At 40.4% G+C, this 23,959-nt stretch overlaps 5 protein-coding genes across 12 annotated transcripts in view; 4 read left to right on the top strand and 1 right to left on the bottom strand.

Moving 5' to 3' along the window:
• Positions 1-4,306: 4,306 nt before the first annotated feature.
• Positions 4,307-5,593, top strand: LOC106742704. The gene has a single exon (XM_014615900.1). It carries the CDS (start codon positions 4,307-4,309, stop codon positions 5,591-5,593), a length of 1,287 nt encoding a protein of 428 aa, XP_014471386.1.
• A 1,535-nt stretch (positions 5,594-7,128) lies between these two features.
• On the top strand, positions 7,129-10,593 carry LOC106742712. Of its 2 annotated transcripts, XM_014615910.1 has the most exons (4): positions 7,129-7,175; positions 8,267-8,434; positions 8,867-9,070; positions 9,844-10,593. In XM_014615910.1, exons 2-4 carry the CDS (start codon positions 8,366-8,368, stop codon positions 9,970-9,972), a joined length of 402 nt encoding a protein of 133 aa, XP_014471396.1. In that variant the 5' UTR covers positions 7,129-7,175; positions 8,267-8,365; the 3' UTR covers positions 9,973-10,593. The 2 variants fall into 2 exon arrangements, with proteins under 2 accessions (XP_014471396.1, XP_014471397.1); XM_014615911.1 differs by lacking the exon at positions 7,129-7,175 and having other exon boundaries at positions 7,743-8,434.
• A 1,626-nt stretch (positions 10,594-12,219) lies between these two features.
• Positions 12,220-12,804, top strand: LOC106742702. Its single transcript, XM_014615899.1, has 2 exons — positions 12,220-12,322; positions 12,596-12,804. The coding sequence occupies exons 1-2, from the start codon at positions 12,220-12,222 to the stop codon at positions 12,802-12,804; spliced, it is 312 nt and encodes a 103-aa protein (XP_014471385.1).
• Positions 12,805-12,993: 189 nt separating this feature from the next.
• On the bottom strand, positions 12,994-16,577 carry LOC106742785 (m7GpppN-mRNA hydrolase). Of its 2 annotated transcripts, none has more exons than XM_014616055.1 (7): positions 16,371-16,577; positions 15,862-15,952; positions 15,087-15,734; positions 14,698-14,845; positions 14,314-14,602; positions 13,869-14,104; positions 12,994-13,108 (listed from the first exon to the last, which is right to left on the bottom strand). In XM_014616055.1, the coding sequence occupies exons 2-7, from the start codon at positions 15,903-15,905 to the stop codon at positions 13,052-13,054; spliced, it is 1,422 nt and encodes a 473-aa protein (XP_014471541.1). In that variant the 5' UTR covers positions 15,906-15,952; positions 16,371-16,577; the 3' UTR covers positions 12,994-13,051. The 2 variants fall into 2 exon arrangements, with proteins under 2 accessions (XP_014471541.1, XP_014471539.1); XM_014616053.1 differs by lacking the exon at positions 16,371-16,577 and adding an exon at positions 16,177-16,208.
• Positions 16,578-17,582: 1,005 nt separating this feature from the next.
• LOC106742753 (protein TRC8 homolog) overlaps positions 17,583-23,959 on the top strand; it is a 31,024-nt gene continuing 24,647 nt past the window's right edge. For 2 of the 6 annotated variants that reach the window (XM_014615988.1, XM_014615989.1), the window contains exons 1-3: positions 17,583-19,278; positions 20,184-20,551; positions 20,940-22,342. In XM_014615988.1, the coding sequence (XP_014471474.1) occupies positions 18,987-19,278; positions 20,184-20,551; positions 20,940-22,328 (2,049 nt within the window). In that variant the 5' untranslated portion in view covers positions 17,583-18,986 and the 3' untranslated portion in view covers positions 22,329-22,342. The remainder of the gene's footprint in view (positions 19,279-20,183; positions 20,552-20,939; positions 22,343-23,959) is intronic. The other 4 variants (XM_014615993.1, XM_014615990.1, XM_014615992.1 and 1 more) reach the window with 4 other exon arrangements.

The following is a 23,959-nucleotide window of genomic DNA, read 5'->3' as shown; positions in this document are numbered from 1 at the left end:
AGTAATGTTTTGGGCATATTCTTAGAATATTAGATGTAACATTCTAATAATATTCTAGTGATATTATTTAACATTAAGTAATACTTCTGGAATATTAATTATAATTATATGTTCACTCCTAATAATATTAAAAAAATAATATTATTTAATGTTACTGTAATATTAAATATTTTTTAAATATTCAACTCTATATGTTATTTATATATATTTATATATATTATTTATATATTATTTATATAATATTCTAGGAATATTTTACGCGTTTATAGGGTAGCTTACAATGTTTCGCACGCTCGTAAAGTGAATCTCCGTTCTCGCGATACGACTTCCGCGAATACGTGCATCGGCTAATTGCAATTTGCGCGGATGCACAATCGAGAATCTCGCACTGAGAGTCCACGATCGGCAGCCTGTGAGAGCCGCTGCACGTATAAGCGGAATCGGGCGCATAGCAACTCGCTGTTCTGCGCGCCGGATCTCGAGTAAGCCGATATTGCTCAACAGGTTATTCCCTGCGCGCTTTTCTAAATGATGAGCTGGCTACGTCATTTATCTACTTACTACCGGTGGTTCTCAAGCACCGATGCCACGATGATCCCTAAGAAATCACTGTCGATGAAACAGTTCCACCTTGCGATCCGTGGTGGAATCTGCGCACAGCTCGTTTCCTATCTTTTATATATTTTTCATCGTATTTCATTATATCGTGTTTTCCTTTTTTTCCTTTATATTTATTTCTTTACTATTCTGCTGCGATCTTCTGAGACCTTTCGTCAATCTGTTCAAGACAAAGTGTATGAGAGGTACTGCCGGGGAAATAGTATTTCCACCTTCATGTTCGCCTAATAATATCTCGGCGTTGTCGAACATTGCGCACATCCCTTGGATTCATCCGCGCGCGCACATCACGTTTTAAAGCTCCTTGCGTCAGTAGCGTCTGACTGCGTTCTTTCTGAATCTAGTGCAGCGTGACTGGTGCTGGATTCGATCGACCGCGTACTAACGAGTGTATAGCCGTTATTATCGCACCACTCAACGATTGCATTATAAAAAAAGTTGTAACAAATAGAAATAGAGTCAGAGAGAAGATAATAATACCGTCCTTGTGCGTATACTTAATTTTAAAAATAATTTACAATCTAAATATCTAATGCTAACAATCTAAGTATCTAATGCTAAGAAGATGTCCCCACAAGTGGTATCTTAGACAGCTAATTCTCTAAAAAGCGTCTTAAAGTCGTCTAAGAGATGTCCTTCTTTTGTAGACGTCTTTTAGGCAGGCATCTTTATGAACGGTAATCGTGCAATAAGATATTTAAGATCTATATCTAGATCTTTAATATTTATTTATTTTATGTAAAATCTTATATTTGAGATCTATCTTCATCTTTTAAATATATTAGAGATTTTATATATATGATCTGTCTTCATTATAAATATATTTAAGATCGTATATTTTTAGAATCTTTCTTAATCTTAAATATATTTAAAATCTGTCTTGCAATCTTTCTGATTTCATCTTAAGATACTTAACTATGTGTCCAATAAAACGTGTACACCGTTTTCATTTGCGTTCGCAAGACCACGCTTAAACTTGGCAAACCAATTTTCAACCATTGAAAACGAAGGAGCCAACTCCGAAAGTGTCGAATCCAACTCTGCTCCGATTTCGGTTGATGTTAAACCTTTCAAATGAAAATCATTATATCTGCTGCTCGCAACTCAGTTTTCTCCATTCTCTACAAACTTATTTACGGCGTTTACTTTGGCTTCGGTTTGTTAAATAAAAACGATAGATCGCATTACACTATCATATTTAATCTAACCAAAGAAGGTACTGAAATATGGTGCTGAAAATTTGGCGGGACTCGCGACATCTCTGTATTAGGCTACGTACTTTTTGAACGTTCCTCGGTACATAAACTTACGAAATATTCGAAACAACAGCTTACGAAATACTTGTAACATTCACTTTAATGCAGTATGTATCTCTCTGCGTGCGCTTTCCTTTCGTTCGAACGGCCAATAAACAGCCGTAGAATTAACGCGAATCAAAATCATGAGGAAAAATACACCAAGAGGGAAGATGAATAAAATAAATAAAAAAATCAGACAATGGATGGATAACATTAAAGACAAGAAATAAAATCGCTGCGCACAGCGATACGTTAAAGGTGACGAGATTTTCGTTACAAATAAGAGAATAAGGAGGCGAGAGCCTTAACATCGTTCTTTTCACGCGTGCTTAACAGCAGGATAATGGACCACCGCGCAGCTTGATACCGAAGACGAGAGGTGACGCGCAGATGAAGAGATAAAAAACGACTCGGCCGCCTTCGAGAGTCCTCCGTGCGAATCTGCTCCCCTGATAAGCGAACTCACCGTGCGCGTCGCGTGACACTACGTTCGCAATTGACGCGCTGCATCACACACGGTCTCACGTCTCATTAGCGGTCTCATGCGCCCGTTATAATTCGTCGTTAGTTTCGCGCTAAGTGCGCGTCGCTCGACGAAACATCAAGATGGCATCTTTTCTTCGGCGGGTAGCGCTTCGTTTACGATTTTCTCGCTCTCTCCGTAGTAGAAAAGCAACGATTATCGAAACATCGAGTACACCAGATATCCATCGGTGGGCTCGCCGCATATATCCCCCCGAGACAGATGTCTGACGATCGCGGCGGCTACCACCATCGCACGTAGAAAGGAAAAATTCCGCAGGGGGTTGCCGGCTAAGTGAAAAGCGGAAAGCGGCCGAATTGCTTGGTACGTGCGGCGAATGAGAGACGCAGGCATCATATGTGGTGCGAGTGATGCGTCGCGCGAAGAACGTTCTCGCGAGCTGCCGGCGCCCGCCGACGAAGGACGCCCCACGCTTTTTATTTCCTCGTGTATCCCACTCGCGCTTACCGGGTGCAATTATTTACAGCCCCTCGCGCAACTCGGCGGCCGCCCTTCGTCGTCATTGTCACCTTGAGCGGACGCGGCGCCGCGCTGGTACCGGCGCGTCCTCGCGCGGCATGTGCCGCGGACGACGTGCGAAGGAAGGGTTCGGGTATACCGTCAGGCCTTCGAATTGGCGAACCTCGTAGCAAGGCAGCATGCACGACAAGAAAGTGATTCGCAAATCGCATATACATGTATATATATGTATATATACGTTGTCTTTCACGTGGTCTCACCGCCTCGCTCTTGTCCGTGCATGGTCACATGCATGCACACACGTACGCGCGACGATGTTCAAGCGAGCAACCAATCGTGGCGGAATTCCACCGGTCAGGATCCCGTTTGTCGGCCTGATTTCGAGCCCGGCGTTCGAGTCGAAATTTTGCCGCGTTTTGACACTCTTGAGGATACCTCGCGCCTACCTGGATAGCCTGTGGACCGATGAAAACTTGCTCCGTGATGATACCGACACTTGTTAACTACTCTCTTGAGTACTTTTGGTTCTACGGATTTAACTTTGATGCTACCTCTAACGAACTACTTTGACTAAAACAGCGAAGATGGACGTTTAAGACATTATCCCAGGAAAAATGATTGTATATGATTATGTATAATTATGTAAAATCATATGTGAATTTCGCTCATATATGTGGCATACAAAAAAAAATTATGCATCATTTAATTAAATGTCATTTAATTAAATATTCAATTCTATGTATATATATAATATATATAAGTGTAGTTTTTTTATTTCAAATATATTGCAATACCAATTGTTTTATTATATAAATAAAGTTGAAATAATTATGTGTAAAAATACGCTTTATATTTAAAAAATTTATATATATATATCATATATGTATATATATATATTTTTTATTTATATAAATTTTTCTATATTATTACTATTTTATTCTTTTTTTAATATTCTAAGAACATTCCTATAACATTAAAAAATATTACATAACATTCTTAGAACATTATAGGAATAATATTTTAATATTGAATAATATTCATATAATATTCTAGGAATATTATGCGCTTATAGGATATCTATATACACAACCAAATGATTTTTCTCCATATATAGCATTGACCATCTCGTTCTCTCGATGCGTTCGTCTTCCACTGTACGTTTGAAGTCTATTCGCGAATATTATTTTCGACAACGGATACTTGTAGCTCGTTGTATCCCCAGTTCAGACTGTCAACAATTCTCGAAACGCCCCGAGGCAATATAAACATTCGATTAGTAGTCTTCAGACAATCATCGAGTATTCATCCGAGCCGTGTGCACAGAATTCTATTACTAATGTGACCGGGCTGATATCATCGACAAAGCACTCGTGAGGTATATACCAAAATGGACATGGAGAACGAAGTATTTCTGTTCTGTGGAGCGAAAACGTCTCACCATTACAATAAGTTTTTTCATCCGAACCTCTGTCATGTTTGCAAGAGGAGAAGACTAGGGGCCAAGTTGATAAAATGCGACCGGTGCTTCCTAATATCTTATTGCAGCGAGGAGCACAGAAATCTACACTTATCGCAACACCACGAGCTTTGCGTGGCCGCGGAAAAGTTCCTGAAAATGAACTCGGGCTGGTTCAATCGCCGTTTAACTATGAACGAATGGTTGGCCGCACAGAATGCATTTTTGTTGTCGGTCCAACAGACCATACATCGTAAATGCGAGCTATACGAGGAGGAGATGTTCTTATTCGCGAGATCGTGCCTCATTTGCCACAAACAGACTGAACTGTACACCTGCGACTCTTGCTTCTCCGCCGACTATTGCTTGGATCACTTAGAAGAATTCATACAACATCACAAGCAAGTCTGTGATAACTTGATACTGTGGCTCAATCTGGAGTTCACAGATAAGGAAATTAAAAGTGTGATGCCGCTACCGTGGAAATTCATAAGGTTTCCTGACAAGGACAAACCTTTTAATGATATGGTAACCTTCGTCATGCAATATGTAAAGGATGAAACGGACGGATTGAATGAATGGTTCGCCCCGGATTATATCTGTACTGATTACGTGTCAGGACCGCTGACGCTGCATCACGGGATGTGGGAAGCGAACTTGTCGCACTACCTAGAAACCGAATCTATCTATATCATTCATGTCGTAGCCGCGAATTCCACAGATAAAAACGGTTTGCCAGCTTGGGAAATATTGTTACACCTTTTACCCAAGATAAAGGTGTTGATCATCGTAATGATAGGACCAGAATTACAAATGGAGTTTGGTATGCATAACATTTGTCCCGGTTGCAATATTAACGGAAAGAAGTTGATTTACGAATGTTGCCCTATGTTGTATCACGATTACGTAAGCAACGTGATGTACAGGAAACCGAACATAATCGTAGGATTTCAAGCAACATTAAAATGTGGATCGTCATGGCCGAAGAGTATCCAAGCAATGCAGACTCAGAACTGCCCGTTACTTTTAACCGCTTATACGTTAATTGCAGCGAAAGAAGAAATAGATACGGTGCAACAAGTTCTGGGAACAAAACCCGTTCTCTTCGTCACAAATAAATTCAAGGCTCTAAGGCCAATTAGAAGTTTTAATTCTGTAATTTATCGTAATGCATACTTAATCATCTACAAGAAATTATATGAATTTAACCATACATAAGTTTACCAACCTAAGGCAATAAATAGCAAATGCGTATAATTGCATCTCCATTTTGGTGTGGATGATGTACAAAATGGATAGCTTCTGGATGGATAGATTTTCACGAATAAATTGAGAATTTCCTAATGAAGTCGTATAACATTTTTTTTTCAAAAAAAGAAAAAAATATATATGATCATTTAATGATAAGTATATTATTTTTTCTTTAAGTATATAACTTGCTAAAGGTCATACGTATGATAATTCAATAACTGCATTATATTTATTTATATATCATATTTTTATGATTTTTCGCGGAACACAATAGAGTATTGTGCATAATTATTTTGTCCTTGTGAAAAAAGAACAATTCTTATAAATGGAAATTTTTTTCCCTTAACTGAAAATACAAGGAAAACACAAAGACCATATTAAATATTTTTACCAAATAGAGTGTTAAGTTGGCAAATTACGAATGCTTCGTTAAGAAATTCCCGAGACACGCAAAAGTTGCAAACACTTTATTAATGGCTGCGTTCAAGAAACACGCTGATTAAGTGAGCGCACATTGTCATTGAAATATTCCTTTAGATTTATAAATCTTAAATGAATTTTAAAGAATAAAAGGTAATAATCACTCAACGGTTATATAATTATGTTTTCTGAACGCACCCACCTCCTCCCAATATACTTCGAACAATTATCGGGCGAAAATCTATATACTGTGTATAACCAGAATTTTATTAAATAATTATAAAGTAATTTTGTTAATTACACAAAATTACCGACTTTTGTGTATTATTTCTAAATGGATATATTATAAAGTATTCGTAAACGTCATTTATAGAGATGACACATTGATATAGCCGAAACGGACACATATAAATATCGTAGATCACGGCGGAGTCTCGCCATTTTTAAGTTGTTTCATTGTAAACATGCGAAAATATATATAATACAAATATCTTATATGTAAAACTGTAAAATTGTTCAACTTTCATCGTCTCTGTAATAAAAGAAACTTTCATTGAAAATAGAAAATGTGAGATTAAATTTTATTGATCGTGAATTAGATTAATAAATATGAATCTTCAGAGATATATCGTCGGTTTTTGAGATATATGTCTGTTCTCTGAACATTTAGATAGCTGGCGAAATATGAAATACGGGACGCAAAATTACATGTTACGCGCTATTATGTATTATGTGCCAGCGGTGAGTCGCGGCGAAACAATCGTAAGATTCTCACGTCTCCCTGAGAAAGGTGAATTTTTATTAATGCCGATCCGACTCCGCTTTCGTAACGCAACGACTTCTCGGTGAATCTGATCTCCTAGTGACGTCGGCTGGGTAACTTCAGTCAAGTGTGACCATTTGGATGGCGCGTTACTAAAAAGCCACGAATCATCGGAAATATATCCTTATGTTATTTTCGCGTGTCTTGAGTCCAGTTTCTCGTCACATTATCGCGTCAAGTCGTTGTAAACTTACGTGAGTCGGTGCGACACTCGCGACGACTGCAAATAACCGATGCAATCATCTCGTGACAATCGCCACATCTTTGAAACATTCGTCTTTCGAGATGAAATCGTCACGTCGTTAGGTGAGAATGCATTTTAGGATATGTTATGTTCCGCATAAAAATATAAAGTGTAGAGTAATATTGTTTCATATATCGCGTAAAACAATACAGATCGATTGTTTGTTCTGTATATATAGAGAGAGATTTAAATAATTATATTTTATAATCAATAGAATATATAACCTATACAACACACACACATATGTGTGTATACGTGTTCACGTATGGCTGGAATATTATACATCTAGAAACATAATTCATTGATCAATTTTTTATATACTCTGACGTTGAAAGTTTTGCAATTGTTTGGCGGTATGGTTATATACATATATATAATATAGTACTCAGTAAAAATAAGGCTCATTACATAATAGCAATATCACAACGATTGGAGAATTTTACAACGACTCGTCGTTTTTTACGTAACGCCTGTCCGAACATTTCGTTAAATCTACCAAAATTACAAGCTTTTCCCTGAAAAATTTTATATATCGAAACAGGAGAACAGAAACTCACTAAAGTCGCGTGACATCGATCCAAATAATTTCGTGGTCGCCACCTCCATTAAAAAAAAAAGGGGGAGAAAAATCCGAAATTAAATGAAACATCATCGAAGATCGCTCTCTTTGCATTTATACCGCGAACCACCGTGACTTAACGAGTTAAAAGGAAAAAGAATAGGCAGAGGTATTTAGACAACTAATGTCTTACTATATTCTCGCAACATTTGTCGACGAACACATTGCATTAAATGACGGGCATTCGGAGCGTTTGATGTTTCAGGCGCAGCGTTCGTCAACGCACCCCCGACGCGCGTGTTGCGTGTCAAGAAGATAATATCTCAAATATTTTTTAACAAATCGCGTAAGTTCGCACGGCCACACTGTGACGCTCCCTCGATATTGCAAATTTGCAATAAAACAAAAACAAACAAAGATTGATCCGGAAGAACCTCTCGTGGCCGCGCAACAACGGTTATTTCTCGGATCGCGTCTAGACTCGTTCCTTTCTACGACACACAACGGCTATAATAAGAGTAACGCGGTGTTAATAACGGCCTCGGAAAAAAGCCGATTGACAATCAAGTGACAATACATTTCGTCGGCAATCAGGCCAGTATGTTGCTGATGGAGCTCCGTCGGCGGTTCGACCGAGGCATTCGCAGCAGCTGACCCGCACAACTTGAGAGTAGCGAAGTAACAGGGCAGTATATGAGGACAGCGTGTTTCCTTCCGCTCTTAGCCGCTGCCGACAAGGGGAATTCGGTTTCGAGCCGAGCAGTAAGTCTTCCCCCTCAAACGAAAGGTGCAATTTATCACGACTCGCGCGAAAAATCTAACAAGAATCGCATATACACCTCGATAGACCCGCGAGAGATTTTGAATAGAAAGGGGAGAGGGTAAACACAACGACGTGAATCTCTCACTAACGCTCGAAAAGTTGAGAGAAAAGTGAAAAGAGCTTTGACAGACTTTCAAACGAACAAGGGCGATCGTAGAGGCAGCGAAAATTTTTCCAAATTTCTTTTCGACGGACGAACACATCTTGGAGTTCGCGTTCGCCATCGGCTTGTCATATACCGCTACGGTTCACGATCCCGAAAGGGCGTAACGTAGGAGTGTCCGGAAGGCACGAATTGCGGTATCAAAAGACGCGACCAGCCCGCAATGGGCTTCGATATACCTCGTTATCTAAGGAGGAAACGGCTGTAGGAGAAGCCGTGCACCGGTCTGGGTGGAGTCTCCTGCGGCGTTGTACCGCCTTTGACAAATACTTGGAAACAGGATAGCAGGAGGAAAGCCCGGGAAAGAGCGAGGGTGAATCGCTCGCTAGCAAGCGAGGACAGAGGTGAGATGGCAGTTGCGGATCGCGCGTTAGATTCAACACGCTTCGTGCACGCAGTCGGCGAATTAAAGGTAATTGCTGCAACATTCTCTTTCTCTTCGATGAGCTTCGCAACGCATCCCATATCCAATGGGAAAATTTGCCTTTTTTTTGTGATTTTCAAATGTATTTATATAGATGCGCTCGTGAAATTCATCGAAAAGAAGTGTTACCTCCCCACACAAGAGGAGAATATTTATGAAAACATGCGTGAACAAAATATATTGATAAGATGAATATGTTAATTTAACATTAGATTTGTGTACTTTTTAACATATATTTGTATACTCTCCCATAGCAGCATAAACTTCAAAAGGACGTCCAAAGAACTTCTTATGTCCTAGAACGTTCCCAGGACATCTCTCGAATAAAATGTGCCGTATGGGTTTTAAGATTCCCCATATTAAAGTAAAACAAAATTTCATTAGATCGATTTCAGTACAAAATTTTGTACTGCGTACAAATCATTTTGACATTTTCAACTTCTTCTTAAACATTTTAAAAGTCTTTGAGTTTTCCTTTTTCAATCACTAAGTCTTCAAGACGTGAGATCAGGGAGCACTGGCCCAGAATAAAGCGTTAAGCGTTAAGTCATATTCGAATATAAGAAGAATAAATAAAATACGGAGGAAATAAGGAGAATACGTTTTAAACGTGATCTGCAACGGACGGTAGGAATATTTTTATAAGAAATAAGAATAAGAAATTAACTGATCATAGCAGATTATTCTCTTTATATTCGAATATGACTAGTCAAGTTTCTTATTGTTACTTCTTATGAATGTACTCCTATTGCCCACTGTAGATACTACGCTCAAGTATCGCCGCTGAAAATCCAAGCAGTCTACAAACCAACTATCTGAAAAACAGTACCATCGGAGATCCCCGATATCTCTCGATCCGCTACTGCAAAGACGTGAGTGGAAGACAGTAGGAGCGCGCGCGACCCGCTTTCTCCCACCCAGGGAGTAACGCATATCGAGCCGGCACAGTCTGATCGTTCCCGAACATGTTCCCCTGCGAACGCAAGACTCGAGTGTGACCCGGCCTGGGGACATGGGCACGTCCTCGGCGAAGGTCAACGGACTCTTCTGTGCGATTACACCGCCACGGGACGCGTGGGTGTGCGTACGTGTGCGTACGTCCAACAGCTGGCGACGCGTCATTTTGCCGCGAAACATGACGCATTAGAAATCAGCCACGGAGCCGCGAAAAGAAACACTCCGCCGGCGGAATGGCAGGAGACAATCTGCGTGAAAAGCTCTGTCGAAGTCACGCGTACATCGGCTCATTACCTTTGTATACCTGGAGCGGCCACGTGGGTGACGTGCGCGTCGAACGACCTGATTCTTCAAGGTTTTTCGACGTTGACGTTGAAGCTCGCGATTCAAGCATTCTCTCCTGCGGAATTAACGCGAATGCCGTCACGTACGATGATCGACGGGAACAGAGATTTATTCGGCGCGATTTTACGAGCAACGCTCCGACGAAAGTACAACGATGGCGCACGTGATGCGACAATGCGCCCGCCCATGTCCCTTCGTGAGACGCAAGAACGGAGATTTTATGAAGAAGGCTGAGCAAATTCGGAAAATTTGAAATTCTGTATTTTGAAATTGTGTATTTTTTAAATATTATATATTATAATAAATATTTCTTACATATTTTTCCTCTCAGTGTACGTCTAAACTGTCTTATAATAATATTACGCTTATTATTTTCGCAGATTCCTATATATCCGATATATTTCTATTCATTTCTATAAAATATTTTTAATAGGCTCATATTTTTATTAGGTTCTCAGGGTTTTTGGGGTTGCCGAACCTTCCTCGCTGGTAATCCGAAATATTCTGCGACGTACTGTCATCGCTATCATTCCACAAGTGGGACGCGAAATTAACGATATATAATCAACGCTGCATGAAATATATCCTTACCTTCCGTCTTTTCCAGAGTTGAGAGCCACGAACGAAACAATCTCGCGTACTCGTCATCGTCGTGAGCCTTCCTGATACGTCACTGGGCGCGCGCGCCAACGCGCGGTTCATGTTTCCCTGCTATGTTGCGCGGCAGCTCGACATCTTGCGGTCCGTGCGGATTCCTTGCCGCACGACGACGAAGCGATCGCGACGAATCGCGGGAACGAGTCTGTTCTACGAACGAATGCGCGGCGTGCGTTCGAAGCTGTAACGAAACGGAAGGGAAAACGATTATTCGTCGCTACGAATGCGGGGCATTCGTCGCGCGCGTTCTTTCCCAATTAATATCCGCCTGAACCTTTCGCGCTCGGAGCCAAATTAATTGAACACACGCGGGCGAGAAGTGAGGAGATGCGAGCGAAAGATCGAGGGGAACTACTTTTAGAGCGCGGTTCGAGAAACGGACGTCCGGTTGGTGCCGCGTGATGCGTCGAATCCAACTCGGTCGATCAAGAGTGAATCGAACCGGCGAATTTTCGAAAAGATTCTACGTGGCTCGATGCGCACAAAAATACACTCAAAAGACGCTACTTTCGTGAAAGGACTATTGGAAAAGATTTCCTGTGCATCCACCTACACTTTTCCCCTCCCCTCAAACGGCCGACCATGATATCGATAAAATCGCGAGAAAGAAAATATCGAAGCACACGGGGAGACTTTATCGCTCCTGATTCATATTCGGTCGTCGATTCTTTCTTCCTCACCTCACGTCGCCATCTTTGGTTATCAGTCGACCCGCCATTTGATAATCCTGTTGGCGCTTTCGGAGAGTCGCGAGAATCGGCCGATTTGCCGGCCCCAGGCCCTTCATCGCGGTTTCTTCGCTCGATATTGAAGAATGGTACCGCTCGGATTTCGGGGGAACGAGGGAGCGGCGGGAAAACGAGGGTGGAATAGAGAAATCGCGATTAATGGACGTGCACCCGCGTTACCGCCGTTGCGTGCGAAACGTTCGCGCCGGCGACTGCCGCGCCCTCGCTCGGCTTCGTGCTTCGGCGCGGCACGTGACCGCGGGCGTCCAGTGCGCAGGGACGGCCGTGCACGGTGGATGTCGACGTCGCGGTGTTATGACAGCGAGGGTCCTCATGTGACGGTCGAGGAACGCGGATAATCCCGACGCGATGACGGTGTGAAACGACTACGAGCGTTACCGACGTCGAGCTCTTCACGCAACCACTCTTTCGTTAGCACGTCGCAGCGAAATGCCGGACAAGGAGGAGGAGAACTTTTGCGAGAAAATGGCAAAAGCCACCAGAGGGATACACGCGATCAGCGATGCCCTGGTGAACGCGAAACTAGCATTCGGTAAGATCGTATCGCCCCGGGAGTCCACCGGGAGTATCGTCGTGGATCGTCCTCGACGTTTCCCCCGGATCTCGGCACTCGAGTTGCGCAATCGATCGCGCAGTTGATTCATCCGATAAAACTCACGTCTCATGTAAATACTGTTGCATCACGAGGGCAAACAGAGGTTCTCCCGTGTGGCGAAAAGCCGAATATCTATTTATATTTGTCGCGTAGCTACAACGCCAGGCTTTGCGTCGTGTGAACCTGCGTCTTTGTGTACTTTCCGATCAGGCTTCCTCGATGATTCCGTATGGGCCGACGGGCTTCTGGTTTTCTACGAGGTGTTTCGCTACTTGGAGGGTGCGATGATCAGATTAAAGAACACCAAAATTGGATTGCTGCCGCTCGGCGAGCTTCAACGCACCGAAGCCTTCGAGCGAGATCTTGATCACTACTTGGGAAAGGAGTGGAGGAAGAATTACAGTCCTAGGTACATATAGGAGCATATGTAGCAACAAGTGACGTCGCTTTATACTTTCCTTTATATATACTTGACACAATTCAAGTGAGCACCCATACACACACACGCACCGAGCACGACAGTTTAATCGTGTGAAAGATAAATTTATTAGGACGAGGAAATTTCACCGAGTCTTTCTGATTTGTAAAAAAAGTATTGCAAATTGCAGAGACAGCGTCGCCAAGTATCTGATGCGTCTCAGAGAAGTGGAGGATACGGATCCCACTCTACTGATGGCGTATATCTATCATCTTTACATGGGCCTCCTCAGCGGCGGTATGATCCTGCGGAAAAAAAGGCAGCTCATGCAGAAGGTCTCGCTTTTCAAAGCGTCACCGTCGAGCGGCAACAACGTCACGAGCTTCGGGCAAAACAGTATATTTCTGTTGAAGCGCGACCTGCGCGAATCGATGAACAGAATCGCGGAGACGTTGGACGAGGACACGAAAAATAAACTTATCGAAGAAAGCAAAATAGTCTTTGAATTGAATAACGAAATAGTCAAGAGCGTGCAGACGGGCGCTCGCGTCCTCGAGAAGATCTTCTACTTTGTCGGCCAGGTTGTGCTGGTCCTCTTTGTTCTGGTGATCGTCGTCAATATGATCCTCAAGTACATTATACGTTAATAAAATGTTAATTTGATTTGAACCGCCAACTTGTCGAATAATAACAATAGCAGGCTTCTTCCGTTAGACGGGAGAGCGCTGATATCAAAACCAAAATATAAGACGTTATTTATGCGCTGTGTAATCGTCTTTTTATAGTTATAAACAGATCATTACCATTACTTGCGTGAGTTTCCGAGGTAACCCGTTTTTCCGAAGCTTGTCGCGAGTACTGAGATTATTGAGATTCGATTATCGGAGAAATCCCATTTCTCGAGTCTACAATCCGCGACAAATCTGTCCCTCTCGTCACAATAGACAACAATACTGTAGCCGGATTTATTTCTATTACGTTCGCTTCTACGTTCACGTCCAGTTTCAGTAATCCATTCTTCCGAGCAGCTCTATATATATATATAGGGAGAGACTATATACCTACATAGAGACAATCGAGAATCGCCCGTCTATTGAATTTAAAACTGTCCCAAGTTTTCGAGCGAAATTCGGCGGGATAGCCCTGAACGTCCACATTTTTCGTTATGAATGGCGAACAGTTGCGTTCCAAATCTAAAGGCGGCGGCGGAATAGTCTTAAAGTCCTTTTGTAATTTGCGAGCGGCTTCACCGAACAGCAGCGACTTGATATTTCCCTCCGGCAGGCTTTTCTTGCGAGGACCTGAAGATTTGTTTCTGTATAACGCTATCAAATTGTTATTCAATAACATATACTAAGAGAGAGAGAGAGAGAGAGAGAGTGTGTGCGCGCGCGCGTGTGTGTGTGTGTGTGTGCAACTTACGATATAAATTTTAAACGGAATCTTAAGTTTAATAGAGGAGGAGAAAAGGAGGTTGAAACTTAGATTGTAAGTATTAAGTACAAAGTACCTTTCGCTTCTTTCTCCGACGATTGCATCTTGTAACTGAAATCCGTACACTTGATCGATTGAATCGCAGGGTCGTTTAAGAATGCGCAGGGCTGCTGCTGAGGGCTGTCTATTAACTGTTTCGCGAGAACCAAGGGCGATTGATCCTCGTCGTGATCGCCGAATAGATTCCTCTTCAGCGCAGCCTTCGACGGAGTATTCTTATTATCGTGCATACCTCGACGACTACGAGCCGGAGAGGTGTTCGACTGACGATTGTTTTTAAACTCTTTAAAATCTGGAATTTCATTCTGTAAGTGCCATACCGGAACGTACGTGAGAATTAGTTTATACTGCGGCGTAACAAGATGAGAAATAAAGTTGCAAAAGATGATTTCGCCTTTACCTGTACCGGGTGGGGGAACAATTGCTGTTGCCGTTTACTCTTCGAAACCGACGTCTCGACATCTCCCAGGGACTTATGCCTGTGTCTTCGGGTGGTCGTGACGTTTCTTTCACGTTGCTGCTTCTCTTGAATCCATCGCTTCATTCGTCTGAACAAAACAGCAGCGTTAATACATATGTATCATAAGTTCTTTACTATGTTGACTGCAATGTTTTAACACTTCCTATTGGCTGTATATTTAATTTATTATATATTATGTATAATTACATTTTATTATAACATAAGTCAGTGAGATGCAGTAATCAACATATTAATATTCGTAGCATGAATTGATATTCACATGTAAATATTATAAACACTTAATCTAAACTATCCGTGTAGATACTTACTTGACGAAAGGCACCACCATAAAAAATGCATTGGGTCCAACACCGATCTTTACTTTAGGGGTCATATCCTTTTTGTTATTCGGTAAGTCCGCAACATCAAACCACTCGACATTCTTGATCTCTTTTCGCGTTTTCGGCTGAAACTTGGTGTCCTGTTGCACACCAGAGATTATGTACAACCTCACCACTTGATCGTTTATTATAGATTCAATATATTCGTTCTTATCGATCAGGTTAGATATATCGAAGCCGGTCTCTTCCAAAACTTCTCGTACGGCGCAATGCAAAGGTTCCTCGTCCTCATTCACTTTTCCTTTGGGAAAACTCCAGCTATTCCTTGCCCAGTAGCTTTGAACCAGAAGCACCTTGGTCATATCTTCGTTTAACACAATTGCACCAAATGTCGGTACATTCTGCTTGTATTCCCTCCATTGTTCGAGTACAGCATCAATGTGTGACACATGTGGTATTAAAAAAGGTATATGCTGGAATATGTGAGTAGCAAAATCTTTCATGTTACACGGCTTCAGCTTGGGATTCTCTTCGGTGCAGTAGAAGTCCAAGTAAAACCAGTGCGCTAATTCAATTTGAAAGCATATTCGTACCAAGTCTTTCCTTTCTTCCTCAGGCACATTGATAATAAATCGACTGCAAGAGGGAATATGATGAGAATAAATCAATCATTCAGGAGTGATATATCAAACTTAAGTGTTTATATTACTATTGTTATTATACAAGATATATTACAAGAGAGGAATTCTATAGAGAAACTAACCTGCTGAGGTCATCGAGGATGTCGGACGGAATTGTATGCTCCATTATTTTATTCGCCACTTTCTTTGATACTTAATATATAATGTTGCATACTGTAATGATAATGTAATAGGATAATCAGTAAAAAATAGATCTCAGATATAGACGCAAAATTAAAAACACAAAATCCATCATTCAACATTGAATGATTGCATGAAAATGTAATTATAATTTTTGAAAATAGTAAACACAAAATATATAATAGTAAAAAGTATGACGAATAATAATAATTTAACGTTACCATCCCATTTTAAGACAGCAATAAATAATTACTTACACCAGATGATAATAAAAACATTTATTAAACAGCACAAATATATTTTTCTACATTTGGTACGAACGACAAATGGAAGAAAAATGTAAAATTCAAAAGATGAATATTAAAAAATAGCTATGTAAAATTGTAAGTAGAAATTAAGCTCAAACGTTAGAAACTGCGTTATTTAATTGTAACCTATCACCCAACCTAACCTATAGCACCGGTATTGATGTCAGTCTGATGTTTGTCCGATGAAACGTCATTGGATTCTGTTTTTATTGAAGGATCAGTTAATTTTCCATGATTTCAAATTGGAAATATATCACATATGTGTTGTAATTTTTTAATTCGTCATTTTATTTATTCTATCATATTATTCAATCTTATTTACTGAAAACTGTTCTTAAAAATTAAAGTCCGATCTATTGTTGAGCCTTACTACGATCTTGATTTCTTGTTAAGGTATGTACAAAAGATAGGATATTAACAAATGTTGATAAGATAAAGTAAATATAGACTAAACCTTAACTTGTAATTATTGTAAACTATTGTGAATTTTAAAGATTACAGATTAAAGATTAAAACTTGATGGAACTTCTTTGTTTCAATGTCGAATGACTCGGTTAAAGAAAAAATCGTTTTGCAATTTGTAAATACACAATTTAAAGCAGAAAATTCGCACTTAACATAACATAAATTATATAAACATTATTTATGTGTGACTTTTCGTTTAGAAGGGCAACTTAATAAATAAAATTAAAAATTTGATATATTTTTACATCTGATGGATTGCTTTTTATGTTTAGATAGATATGACGTAACATAAGTGTACATAATTACATTTACAGTATACATAATTATATTTATTTATTTATCGAGTTGTTATTAATTATATATGTGTATATATGTTATAGCCGATGTTGTAATGTATCTAGTTACATATATCTATTAGAGTTGCGTTCGGGAATCTATACTGTGTGTGCACATCACTAAACACCAGCTGTTCTGAAACATTCAGACTATATTTGAAAACATCATTCTTTAGTGTGCTTTTTAGATTTGGGCAATACAGTATCGATACATGGATTTCCCTATGTATTTTTCCGCAATTTGTGGAGGAAAACCTTATTTTTCCGGGGGAAAACCCTATGTATCGGTACAATATCAATACATAGGGAAATAGAGTTTTCCTCCACAAATCGCGATTCTGGGAGAAATCCTTATTTCCCTATGTATCGATACCGTATCGCCCAATTCGATTTCCGAACGGCTAGTGTGCTAGCAATTTACACACACACAATGTGGATTCCTGAATGCAACGTTGATCATGTAACGTAATTCGCGCATGCGCTCCGAGATATCCGATGAGGTCGAAATTTGTCCCTCTATTTCCAATCTACTATCTGCCGACCGAAGTAGTGGGAAATTTCTCCGCATCTGGTATTTCTGTCGGAGGTGGTGGCGTCGTGAGAACATGACGAACATTGAAGTGCATCCGAGCGTATCTCGTGCCTCGATACCCGATTCAAATTATTCCGAATCGCAATCGTTCGCTGAGTCATCGCGATGAAGCGCGCGATTTGGCGTAGCGTTGAAACGAAATGTGATCTATAAGATGGTTCTCTTCCTCGATGTTCGGCTGTTGGTAAGCCTCTTTCGTTCCTCACCGCAATGTCGAATTCTCTCGCGTTTATTTTTCACTCGGTAAATCCTGCGGGCAGGATACGTTTGATCGATTCTTGAAGACTCCGATTCGTGCATTATTGCGCGCGGAGGTTGGAACGCGTGTATTTGGAAAATATGTTCATTGCGTAGAAAAACTTCATTGTATCTTTAAATTTTGTACGGTGCTTCGCTGTATTGAGGTTATGACTTCTGTCAAAGTGGCATACGTATATTTGGCGTCTTCTCATCTACCGATTGTGATATACGTGTGTGACAATGATGTAGCGAATTTTATCTCGTCCATTTATAATGCGCGCCGTACAGTATCGTATTTGACTCTAATGACTGGCATATTCATCACGATTCTACTTGTATATAATCATGAAGAGAATTTTTTTGTATCAAAACACCGTCGAAACACTGTTTACAGTTATTTTCGAACTCGGAAAATGTTGCATCATACATACACAAAACTGTATCATAATGCATATTTTTCTAAAAGAATCAAAGTGTCGCTGGAAGAATTAAAAAGTTATCAATGTTCTCGTGAGCAAAATTAAAACTATCTTCGATTGTAAGAGGTAGGAATATATAGGTATGGGAAATCTTTAATTACTGAAGTGAGCTGTAACAGAGTTGTTTTATTTCGAGAATTCGCAACGCATTCAACGTACAATTAGAAAATAAGATAACCAGTAAATTAAAACATTTATTTTGAAATGTGCTCCTGATATTGTGACAAAATTAATCTCGTGGGATGAAAGTGTACGTGAGCTAAACACAACTAATTTAGAATATACTAATTTGTTGCAATAATGACAGTGACAGATATTTCATAACCTTAAGATAATAAAAAGTAATAATAATGCTCCGATGTGATATTTAAAATGCTAATACATTTAAAGTGTCGAGAAAGGATAAATTTCCGGTGAATCCTGATTTTATTACACAATTACATGTAAATAATAAGTGATGTAATGTAAAATTTTGCACTTAAGATATAATTTTTTCGATAAATTATGTGAAGTAATATTGATTTTTGTTTATTATACCAGGATTGAAGTTTTAGTATTATTCCACCTGGAATTTTGCTTCCATATATGACACTAAGGCGTGCGTAACAACGTGTCTTCCTTGAACTGTCTGGTAATATTGTTAATAAAATGGAGACTTCAATGCGGGAAAAGATACTCAGCTTTGCAGATGTTATAATGAGAGTGCCGCCTTTGTTTATCATCGATGAGATACTTAGAATCAATTTGGGTTTATCCAATAATAACATCGTCCTGGATACTCCTGAGAATGGTTTCAAAACTACTAATATACCAGGCACAATTGTCAGTTCCATTTCCTCGGTTACAACGGACTCGTTCCTGATGGAACAGTTTAACCTGAGTCATTTTGCTTACAAGGCATATTTGATAATCGTATTTAAATTTTTATGCTGTTGTCTAGGTGAGTAGAAGTTCCCTCCTATGATTCCTTTGTAGCAGGTTTTATACAAGTCGGATATTTACAACAAAAGAATCTTAACACATTTCATGCCAGACTAATTTTACGCGACTTCTCATAGATAAGTGATCCATTCTGTTCTGTGAGCCAAATTTGATTCGTTTAATAACATGTGTCTCAATAATCATCCAAGTATTTCATGATTACATGATTTTGTTTTGGATTCAAAATATCAAAGTGACTTAAGTGGAATTGAATTAAATCTGGCCTGAATGTAAAGTTTAGCGCACATCAATGATACACGCAGCACAGAACATATTGATCATTAAATTTTGCAGTTGACAGTTATGTAACGGAATTAATGTGGATGGGTCACTGTTTTTGAAAGGAGGAGCAATCTATTTTTAATGACGAACACATGACATCTCTCTCGGAAATTAATGAAACTTGAAGTGTATAAGACAAAAAATATAAACCTGTCAGTGTAATTTGATCTCGGCTTCTGTCTGGCTGATAAAAACATATCAGATAAAATTATTACTATTTTATACTTGCTTCATCCACTTTGCTATGATCTTACACACAATTACTTGTATTTTATATATAATACGATTTTTATACAAATTAAATATTGATATTTTAGATAAACATTGCTTTTTTATTAATATCTTAAATCGAAAATCAATATTACTATCTAACTTGATACTAAACGTATATCTTGAGAGAAAAAATGACAGATGCAGAGATGTTGCACATGTGTTATCTAGATGTGAAATATTCATTTATTTATTTTCGAAACAATGTTTCACTCGCGAAACAATGTCTGTATTTCACAAAATTCAATGTCCAATGAAATCAGTCCTCGTATCGTAGAATCTTCCTTCGCAACATTATTAATTTTCTTTCAGGATTCATCGCAGCCTTATGTACATTTATGCTATGGACTAAACAATTGATAATTGTATACCTATACCTAATATCAGTAAGCGTGATATTTATATCGTATTGGTCAAACGTCAGTACAATGAAAGCGATTATAGCTTATATAAGCGTCCATGAGCCCACAACCAGCATTCTCGACAATATATTGAGCCTGAACTTGTCGCATGTTCTATACAACGGCCCAGGCTTCCTGATCATTCAGAACTATATATTGCAATGCCTGCTGGCCAGCATCTTTTGTTACATACATCTCGCTCCGAAGCATTCTGTCGTCCAAAAGCTTCTTGTGCTGAGCTTTATGGCACCATCCATTTTGGGCATACATCCCTTACCGGTAAGCTCGTGAAATATACAATAAATTCCGTAACTACCAAGTGTAGACTGTACTTCGTTGTCATTACCTCGCTCTTCAACACCGCTGCCAAGCTTGGGTATCTCTCAAGCCGCCATAGGTGCCAATTTGGCTCCTATTCTTATTTTCAGTTACTGAAGAGTTATTTTTACATTTGCATTATTCGAGATTATGTTCACCTGAAGTGACAAAAAGTCGGGAGAAACCGATATAAAAATTTATGGGATCTGTAGCAACTTGAAAGATCGGTGGAGTCAAGATCGGCACCGTCGGCGGTTCTAGTGGTTAGCGAGAAGTCAGATAGAGGTTACATCAGTGAGGGAAAACGGCGCTCTTCGTTCGCTTGACGTAATGCAAAATATGTTTCTAGGTACATTATTTGCATCACGCACCGGTGTGCGCGACGCTGATCCCATTGTCCGTGTGCAAATTCGTCATTTGGTACAACGGCATTACGATGTTCAAGACGATCTACACGGGATGCCAGTACGCCCGTAGTTTCATCCTGAACTACGGTTTCTCCGCCCTCACCGAAACCGAGTGGATACGGCTGAACGTGCCGTGCGTGCTCCGTACGTTCTGGATGCTCCGGGTGGCGGAGCAGATCGTGCAGATCCTCGGCAACCACTACAGCGAGGAGACGTTCAACTACTACGTCATGATCAGGACGCTGCTGGTGAACGGCTGCGAGACTCTGACGGCCGTCCTCGGCATGACCAGCATAATCTCGTTCATCTGCCATTACATCGGCTGCTTCTTCCAATGGGTGCTGCTGACGGAGGACGAGGACGAGAAGAGCATCGGCACCGTCTCCGCCATATTGTTCTACATTCTCGCGCTGCAGACCGGACTGACCAACCTCGACCGGGAGAAGCGACTCGTGCGACTCTGCCGCAACTTCTGCCTCCTGTTCACGGCGATCCTCCACTTCGTCCACAACATAGTGAATCCGTTGCTGATGTCGCTCAGTGCCTCTCACAACCCGGTCCTCCACAGGCATCTGCGTGCGTTGGCGGTCTGCGCTTTCCTCATCCTCTTCCCGGTGTCGTTGCTCGTGTTCCTCTGGTCCCACTTCACGGTGAGCACGTGGCTGCTGGCCGTATCGGTCTTCAGCATCGAGGTGATAGTCAAGGTGCTGGTCTCGCTCGCGATATACTCGCTGTTCCTGATCGACGCTTACAGGAGCGCGTTCTGGGAACAATTCGACGACTGCGTGTACATCATCAGGTCGTTCGGCAACACGGTGGAATTCGCCTTCGGCATAATACTGTTCTTCAACGGCTTCTGGATACTGGTGTTCGAGTCGGGCGGCGCGATCCGGGCGATCATGATGTGCATACACGCGTACTTCAACATTTGGTGCGAAGCCAAGGCCGGGTGGAGCGTGTTCATGAAGCGGCGAACAGCTGTGAATAAGATCAACTCGTTGCCAGAGGCGAGCGTCGAGCAACTGCGACGGTTAAACGACGTCTGCGCGATCTGCTACCAGGAGATGGAGAACGCGAAGATCACCCAGTGCAATCATTATTTCCACGGTGTGTGCCTGCGGAAGTGGTTGTACGTTCAGGACCGGTGCCCGCTCTGCCACGATATATTGTACACCGTGGAGAACCCGGCGCAAAGCCGGGAGAACGGCGGTGCCGCGGCCGACGAGAACGGTGCGGAGGAACGCGCGAGGAGGAACGTGCAGGCCGAGCTAAATTTCCACGTTTTCCTGGGCCCGAACAATCCGAGGCATCGTCCGAACGAGGATTGGTGAAAGAGAGAGTGCATGTAGCTTCATTGTGATATAATATAAATGAACGTTATATATATATATATATAAATCGAACACTCGCAACACACGACTTACAAATCGCGAAGCGTCTAGAGGATCGGTGTCTAGAATCTCTCGCTCTCGAAAGTTTTGCTTTTTGTAAATCGCCACCGGACTTTGTTATAAGGAGACCTCGTGACCTGTGTGTGATTTCTTACACACAAACTCGAGCTTCTCGTCCATCTTCTTCGTAAAATCGATGCGAACGAGCTGACGCAATTATATTTTCCAAATTTCTCGAAGTGGAATTTCACTCGAAACCTAGTGAAAAGTGGCGGTATTTTCACCCGAAGCGACAGTGAAAGTACCGCCACTCGCAAACGAAGGAGTGAATGTTTCCTTCGAGCTTAAAGTGGATCTTCATCCCGTACGAGCTAGTGTTTCGATCAATTTGAGTGAATATGCGACGATTGTCAGTGTGCAATAAAGAAGACATTTTTCGCGGATTATTTTAAATTATAATTCAGCTCAATCGACGCTGATTGATAACGTACTTTTGGACCATTATTGTATTATAATCTCCGTATAATACGTAACGAATTCGGCACGAGCTTCCGTGTACATATATATATATATATATATATATGTATTGTGTATGCTTCCGCTCTTTCTTTTTACCGAATTGGCAAGATCTCACTTCACAACATTCTTATTTTATTCCGAGAATTACATCTTACACGGAAGAGGAGAGGTGCTAACTTCGATTTTGTTGCAATAAACGTACTACGCGTATATTTCGTATATTAAGCGCACGAATACAATTCAATATCATTAAGTATAGCGTAAGGATAAAGAAGACTGGAGTAAATCGTTTCTTTTTGAAATTTCGAGTGAGCTGTAGTTTCTGCCTCTGCCAAACTGACTGCAATTTGGCAACCATTACAAATAAGATTCTATATATATTTAACGTTTCATTTTTTTTATAAAAGAAAAGTTCAGGTCATGCAAGATGATTTACCAGCATTAAAATCGAAGAAGATATCGGGTGCGGTATCTCAGACATATTTTAGCGACTGTATGCTCAAAACAGATAAAAGAAACGCATCAAATCGATAATCTACTACATCAATATCTTTTAAGCAGTCTATAATTCGCGACAGATCTCGAGGACTGAGTTCTGTAGGTAGGTAGATGTAGTTTTATGCGCTGTATAAATTTGGAAACGAAATTTGAGAATTTGCACCCATGTATATGTATCGCGAATTATAGGTCGCCTAAAAAGGGCTTTAATTATCGCTATATTTTACGCATGATTCGTGATCATTGATGTCCCGAGCAGATTGCTATTTGAATACAAAATATTTAAGGATATCATATATATAATTAAATCATTTATTTTTATTAATATTGAATAAATTATACATTTATATTTAATAAAATTACTAAAAATTTTATTAAATATAACATTGCAGATACGATAATTTTGATGTACTCTGTATATGAAGATGCTGTATATAATAATGTAATTAGTGTAATAATTGAAAAGACGTTTTCTCTCTCTCTCTCTCTCTCTCTCTCTATATATATATATATATATATATATATATATATATATATATATATATATATATATA

Source organism: Dinoponera quadriceps, unplaced genomic scaffold (assembly GCF_001313825.1).
Source record: "Dinoponera quadriceps isolate SergipeBrazil2010 unplaced genomic scaffold, ASM131382v1 scaffold589, whole genome shotgun sequence".
Taxonomy (NCBI): domain Eukaryota; kingdom Metazoa; phylum Arthropoda; class Insecta; order Hymenoptera; family Formicidae; genus Dinoponera; species Dinoponera quadriceps.
The sequence above is the reverse complement of the archived record's forward strand: the minus strand, read 5'-3'. Positions and strand labels throughout refer to the sequence as shown.